Source organism: Zeus faber, assembly GCF_960531495.2.
Source record: "Zeus faber genome assembly, chromosome: 19".
Classification (NCBI taxonomy): Eukaryota; Metazoa; Chordata; class Actinopteri; order Zeiformes; family Zeidae; genus Zeus; species Zeus faber.
The window spans coordinates 25,872,590-25,880,705 of record NC_137206.1 but is presented as its reverse complement, the minus strand read 5'-3'; the positions used below and the strand labels follow the sequence as shown (position 1 = coordinate 25,880,705).

At 42.8% G+C, this 8,116-nt stretch overlaps 1 protein-coding gene across 1 annotated transcript in view; it reads left to right on the top strand.

The window, feature by feature from the left end:
* Window positions 1-1,405, top strand: part of LOC307244884 (phosphoribosyltransferase domain-containing protein 1-like) — a 10,836-nt gene extending 9,431 nt beyond the window's left edge. Inside the window, exon 9 of the mRNA XM_080020257.1 lies at window positions 1,116-1,405. Within this exon, the coding sequence (XP_079876383.1) occupies window positions 1,116-1,163 (48 nt within the window). The 3' untranslated portion in view covers window positions 1,164-1,405. The remainder of the gene's footprint in view (window positions 1-1,115) is intronic.
* Window positions 1,406-8,116: the final 6,711 nt, after the last annotated feature.

Below are 8,116 nucleotides of genomic sequence, written 5' to 3'. Positions count from 1 at the left end.
ACCTTCTAATCTGTGTGTGTGTGTGTGTGTGTGTGTGTGTGTGTGTGTGTGTGAGTGTGTGTGTGTGTGTGTGTGTGCGTGCATGCGTGCGTGTGTGTGTGTGTGTCTGTGTGTGTTTCCACATACATCGCCATGCTTCTTTTTGGTTTTCCTTACTCTCTGGAATGAGGACGACCATTGGAATGTGCAGTTCCAACGTCGCTAATCTGCCAGAGTTGACGTTTTGACCTCTTCTGCATCAGATGTTTATCTGGTGGATGAACTATGAAATATGAATTGGACCCCTTCTGCGCTCCAAGTTACATTCATATAATGAAAGTATAAATCATTGTGTCTTTTTGTTATTAGATTTCCAACAGTGTCATAAAGGTACATTTTTTCATGGATTGGAGTATCGCATCAGCTAATTTTATTTTATGAGCATGGAGCATGGAGGGAGCCCTAGATGGATTATATGGACATTTTGATGTATTTCATTTTTTATAAAAGAAATACATCAATATATACTGTATATTCCTAGAAGAATGATTTATCCTCTGCATAGTATCATATTTTGTATATTCTGTATATTACAAGTGTTCCAATTATATATTAATTATATAAATATATATATAAAATTGTATTTCATTATTATTATTTTTATTATAATAATAATAATTATTATTATTATTGTTTTATAAATGTGACTTTTTATTTTTATTTTACTTATTATTCAATTTTATTTTATAATTACTTTTATTCTAAATTTTTTCAGACAGTTACCTTTTTTATTTTTTTATGGTAATGTTCTGAAGTGTAACGCACCAAACCTCACCAGAACAAATTCCGAGTATTCCTTGTAAACCGGTTGTGATTCTGACTCTGATATCAGTGTTGAAATGTCCCGTGACCCTGTGCACAAATCAACCGCACGTGGGTTTCCAGACCGGCAAGCCAAATTCACCGTTTCTACTTGAACAAAGTGTGGTAACCTTGACATGAAAAAGTATTCCATGTCAGACAATGACACAAAACAATCTCCCTCCCTGTCTCTCTCTCTCTCTCTCTCTCTCTCTCTCTCTCTCTCTCTCTCTCTCCATCTCTCAACCCCAACCCCTCTTCTGCCCGCCTACCAGCACATCTGTGTCATCAGCGAGATGGGGAAAATGAAGTACAAGATCTGAGACCCCGAAACCTGGAGGGGAGCAAACGGCCTCCCTCGCTTCCCCCCCGAGAGAGAGAGCGAGAGAGAGACAGAGAGAGACAGAGAGAGAGAGAGAGAGAGGGAGAGAGAGAACAAGCTCATTTGTTTTATGTTTTTACTGGAGTTTTAGCCTCGGTTTGGTGACATGTCATTTTGAATTGATAAGCAGGTTCATATTAGGGCGTGGCGATATTAACTAAATAAAACATCTTCATATGTTCTGACATATCCAGTCCATCGATATTGATCATTTGACGATATTTAGGAGGAAGATTGTTGATGCTTTTATATATCCCACAAGAGAAACAGTCATTTGTAATGTGGATATGGATAGATAGATAGATAGATAGATAGATAGATAGATAGATAGATAGATAGATAGATAGATAGATAGATAGATAGATAGATAGATAGATAGATGAACAGACAGATAGACTGATAGGTAGATGGATGGATGGAGGGATGGATTGATGGAGAGATGGATGGATGGATAGATAGATAGATAGATAGATAGATAGATAGATAGATAGATAGATAGATAGATAGATAGATAGATAGATAGATAGATAGATAGATACAGACAGACAGACAGACAGACAGATAGATAGATAGATAGATAGATCGATGGATAGATGGATGATAGATATATTTTTGAAATTTGCATAACAACTCACAGTTAACACTACACAATCAAAGATGGCAGGATGTATTTAATGTAATATAAGTAACATGAAGCCACTGTTCATTCCAGTCTAATAAATATGGAAAACTACTTTACTTTACACCAACACAAACTTCAACACAACATTTAACCATATCACAATACCAAAACCAAAATCCCTGACGACGACAACGATATCCCATCCTTAATAAACTGCATGTTGTTATTTATAAACTCTTCCAAATCACAATGAACCAGTGGGAATTTAGTCCTGAATGTTTGACTCTGACCAGTTGTACAGTGAGTGTGGAGCTGATATGAAATGATATGAAAGTTATGGAAGTTGTTTTTGTTTCACACTCTTTACGATTAACAATTTTTACGATTTATATATACTGTATACAAATACTGTATACAAATGCTTTTGAAACAAAACCAATGCAACACGGTGCGATGTCACCTCTTTCTCACACCCCGTCCCGAGTTTAACGTGGACACGGACGTGGAACAACGCCCCGGCTCGGTGGAGAGGCCCCACACCATCGACAGATCGGGTGACACCATCACCCCATCTGTCACCCCTTGGTCAAGGTCCACTCTGCCAGCTCCGAGTCATGGAAACCACAGGGTGGGGCACCCGGCAGCTCCGGACACTGAGGCAGCTCCGTCTGGGCCGCTCAGCCTGGTGGTGACAGTCGAGTAGGTGCAGTAGACGCCGCTCACGGAACCATCAAGGGCTGTCTCATGGGCAAGTGGGTGGAGAGATTTACGCTGGATGGGCAGGTTTGCTTTTTATGTTTGTTTTTTGTTTTATTTTATTTATTTATTTTTTTTTGTCATTTCCTACATAAGAGGATGAGGACCACATGAGAAAAAAAAGTTAAAAATAACGCCATGTGAAAACATTTTATTTAAGAAGTCCCTCAACAATTGCCCCTCAGGGATAAATAGTTAAAAAAATATATATATTTTTGAAATAATTATAATTGTAAAATAAGTAATACAACATTATAAAAATAAGAAATTATATATATATATATATTATTATTTTTTTAATAATCAAACTAGATGATTTGGCCCTAATCCTCTTCTGTATATTACTGTATATTACTGTTTTTTATTGAATATTATAGATGGATGTTGAGTCTTGACCGTAACTTCTCTCATCGGGAAGGTTCTGGTCCACACAAGAGGTGGCCTCAAAACTCATGGGACTTTTTAAAAAAAGTAACACAATTTCTCAGGCGCTAAGTCACAACATACTCCACATGAATAACATTTTTAAAAGAAAAAGTGCCGACCGTTGACAAGTGCAACGTCATTCTCACAAAAGGAACCATTAGTCCGACACCACCTTAGAAGCCAGGTTTACTTCAAGATCCAAACTTAGGTTTATTCAGTGATTTGATGTATTTGTTTTGAAAATGCTCTTGAAGTATTCAACATGGAAACTGATGTTTTGTGGTATATTGGTCCCTCATAACTTTTAAACTTTTAAACCATCAGTGCTTGTTCAGCTCACAGACACATTGTGCAAAACGCTCAACGAACAACTACGTCAGAATATAATAAATCCCCCCAAAAAAAATCACAAATGTAAACACGATGTTTCCGAGTGTGTCGTGATGCACTTAGGATCAGGCCCTTGAAGTCAGAAGGAAAGGAACACCAGCGTGACGGCCTAACCACAAAATACACCCATACGCATTGCTCTGCGCTGCAAACAAAACACATATGAGAAACATGCGCACACACACACACACACACACACACAAACACACACACGACCTCCAAAGGTTCGAACAAGAGCGTTATGGGGTGTGGCGCTGCCCAGAGCCGACGGAGGGACTCAATTGTGCATGTCAACCCGAACGCATCACACTCTGCTTCACCCGGTGTGCACTCTGGGAGCGCTGTCACGCGGCTAGGCATCCTTGACTGCTAATCACCAAAAGACGTAAACGGCTGTCACATCATATCACACACACATGCACACACGCACGCATGCACACACACATACACACACGCACGCACACCCACACCCAGGGTGGATGTGGGTTTTGTCACCACCTTGGGAAACCGAAAGATGGTGAACTCATTAGAGCCTCTGGTGTTGACTTAAGACCACTTAACATCTCGCAGGTATTTGAAGTGTTGGTAACCTCACCCACTCACGTCTGTTCCCGCTCGCCGCGTCACGAGGAGACCACCTCAGCGCCCACGAAAAGAAACATGGAAAAAGACGTTGATAAACACGTCCTTAAAACCAGCTCAAAATTAAATTACCACGATTGCTTTGTGCCGCATCCGACAAAACTGACCCCAGGCAGAAGTGATTAGACTCTGGTGAGCGTCGCCGTCACGGATCAACGACCCGATGATTGAGTTGCACTTTAAACGGGGACTCACCAAACAGAAGGGAGGTCCAGAGGGGTTTGCACAACTCAAAACCTGCATTGTGTGGGCAGAGCGTGCTCGAATTTCACAAGGCACGGCTCCACCTGTGGGAGAGCAAATACACCTTTGACGACTTACTTTGAGGCAAGCTGTATTCTCACACACAGTCGAACCCTGAAGAAACGGCGAGGAACTCATACGCGACTGAGCAAATTTGTCTCATCATATATACACAAAGCAAACAACCAGAGGAGTTAAAAAGAAAAAACACAGTATGGAAAGGGGTTTCTCAACAAGGGCCGTTTTGAGATGCAGGCCAGAAACAAACAGAAAGCGTTATTGCAGAGAAGTTGCGGGAATGAAAGGCCTAACGATGCGGTCAAGTCCTGCGATTGCAAAGGTTTACCAAAGGAAAGCATTCAAAATTTTGATCCAAGAGGGAAACATCTGAGCTATGGACTTCCCCGTGTCAGAAAAAGACACGTATCAGGGCCAGGTAACTGAATCCACGTGCAAGGAAATTGACACGAAAATACAAAAAATGTTTTATCCAGCATGTTGTAGCATTTCTAAATGCTGAAAACATTGCAAAATGTCGCCAGAAGAGACACCTAAACTGACACCTAGACTGATAAAATACATTAAAATGACATTGACTGTATAACAAATAGTCTTAAAAGCAGAAATGATTGTGTTGCTAAATAAACCCTGAAAAGTGACCTTTCCTCAGTAGAAAACTCTTGCATTTTTGCGACAACCACGTAATTCGGCATTTGATCCATTACATAGGCAGTCGGCTGAAGCTGTTCTCTCAATAGTCGATTTAAAATATTCAGATGCCAGTCACGAGGATCCAGAAATCAGGCTCGGGTGAAAGAAAGAAAACCAGAGTTTTCCGGTAATTGAGTGCATCTAAGTCGGAAATTCCCACCTCAGCTGCCCGTGCGCCTCAAAGCCACAAAGACTCTCTTTATGCCTCCGGCCGAGACGTCCAGGTTGCCTTACCGCAACACATGAGCACCTTCAAGGTCTCGGCGAATGGATCCCAGCGCTCGGTCTGCCTACCCGCACCCCACAACCGACTCCACAACCTCACCTCCGCCATCCGCACAACCCTGGGAACCCGAGGGGCCATTGTCCATCTGGCCTTGATGCGGATTTTGGTGAAAGCGAGAGCGGCCAAAAAAAAAAGCCTTCTGCAGGTTCTCAGGCAGGAGCTTTGTCACAGGCCCGTCCGGGGGGGAGACAGAGGATGGGGCCGACCGCAGTAAGTAGGCTACAGGTAGACTGTGGCAGGGGGAACAAAGGGAAACAGAGTGGGCATTGTGCCGGTGAATGGCCACACATGTATGCGCTCACCATATGAAGCCGGCTGTTAAACAGCGTGGTAGGATTTGATTTCACATTGCTGGGACAAGACGTAAAAAGGTGTTTACTCCCTGAGACCAATTACTCCATTGTTCCGCCTTGGGGTTGAGGCTGCCGCGCTGTGAAGATTTGCTGTGAGACAGATTCAAATGTTTGTGCACGTTGAAGTGGTGATCCGTACGATTTTTCCGTGTCCATTTTGGATATTTACGTCATAAACGGTAAAGAAACGGTAATTTGGTAATTCGGTAAACTGTCAACATGGACGGGCATTCGCCAAAAAGGAACAGCGCCCAAGAAATATCCCTACCACCTCAAGGGATCAGGAAGAAAAAATAAATAAAAATAAATTGATCAGTAGAATCGAACATTTGAGAAAAGAAAAACACGGAAAAAACAGGGATGTTGACTTTTGAATGGAATTCTGGGACTTGTGGCGTGATCCACCCAGCACAGATAATCCTATGGATTTCTGCTCTAAGCTGGGGCCACATTAAGTGATTTTTTATTTTATTTTATATATATATATATATATATATATATATATATATATATATATATATATATATAATTTTTATTTTTTTTTACGTGATTTTTTTTCAATCGTGAACGCTAAAAGGATTGAGCAGCGAACATGTGACGATGGACATGCGCGGATTTTCAATCTCTTCTGCACACACACATAACGACTGCCATCTTTGAAGAGCATGGATCTAAAGACGAAGCGCAAAGGGACGCAGTTTTGTGCTGCTCAAGCACTCACCAGAATGCATCTTTCTGCGAGAGGCAAAATAACTTGTGATATTTTGATATTTTGATGTATTTGTCCAAAACAAACATGGACGCCACACAGCTCACTGCTGTGGTTGTTTGTGCAGCAGCGAACTTGCAACGCTGACCTCATACACCGAAAAGTCAGGCCGTACCTGACCCAATATGCCACTCAACTGCTGGTACAAACCTTGGTGATGTCCCGTCTCGACTACTGCAACGCCCTCTTAACAGGCTTGCCGGCCTGTGCAGTGAAGCCACTACAGATGATACAGAATGCGGCGGCGCGACTGGTGTTCAACCAGCCAAAGAGGGCACATGTCACTCCGCTGCTCATCGAGCTCCACTGGTTACCTGTAGCCGCCCGCATCAAGTTCAAGTCTCTTATGCTGGCCTACAGAGTGATTGCTGGGAATGCTCCCGCCTACTTAAATGCTCTTGTAAGAGCACATGTTACCCCCCGGATGCTGCGCTCGTCAAATGAGCGTCGCCTGGCTCTGCCGGCCATACAGCCACGGCAATCCAGGCTATTCTCATTTGTAGTTCCACGTTGGTGGAACGAGCTGCCAAAAATGAGCAGAGCAGGGACCTCCCTCTCTGTCTTTAAGAAGCACCTGAAGACCCAGCTCTTCAGTGAGTACCTCCTGTCCTAATCTACAATTACTTAGCACCACCTTGCAGTATTTATTGTTACACCAATGTTGTTGTTACACTAATCTCTGTCGCAATGTAGCTGAATGTTATTTTCCCTTGTAAGTCGCTTTGGATAAAAGCGTCTGCTAAATGACTAAATGTAAATGTAAATGTAAATACACTGATCAGACCCTCATGAGTTGACACTGTTCCACAAGTGGTTCCTCATTTCAGAAGTCTGCACTCGCCCGTTTACTGCTTCCTTTGGCTTCGCCATCATGCAGGCACACAATCTCATCGGCTGTTGAAAGTTGCTGTTGCAATTTGAGGCTTTGACACACACACACACACACATTTTGGAAAGGCCAGACCCGATAAAATCACACATTTGATTGAATCGTGACCTGGCCGATTGGGATCGTTTGGAGACAGATTTGAGTCTTTCACTCACACTCGCCCATCGATGGCAGCTACCGCTCCGCAGTACGTCCAACCCGCACCTACCACAACTCCACCCGATCTACAGTCGGAGCCAAATCCGCCCTGAAGATCATGTGATGTGGCCCCAGCTTTAATGGAATTTCAAACGCAGCAGTGAATTATACACAAAGCAACACAAACGCAGACAATCAGTACATCCTCTCCGCTGTGCAACGCGTTCCACTTCCGGCCACGTCTGTCAGAGCGCCGGACAGACTGGATGCCTGCCTGGATTCATCCAGTCGTCTCATTCAAAGCCAGATCCACTTATACAACCTGCAGTGAAAGTGATAGCCGCCACTCTTATGTTCTCAAGCTGAATGGTGCTATAAAAACTATAAATCCCTTTGATATGTGCTCACTTTTATGGTGTGTATGACTGGCATATAGGAACTTTGTTTGAAATCCCTGTTTTACACACTACACGAGCTGCAGAGCTGCAGAACCATTTCCACCTGTCTTAATCCCACCGTCCTAATGCGGCCGGGCTTTGAACTTGGCCTTCATGTGATGTTCTAATCCAGCCAAACATTCGCCGCGACGAAAGACATTACATTACATTTCGTCATTTAGCAGACGCTTTTATCCAAAGCGACTTACAATTATTCAAACACCGACGGACG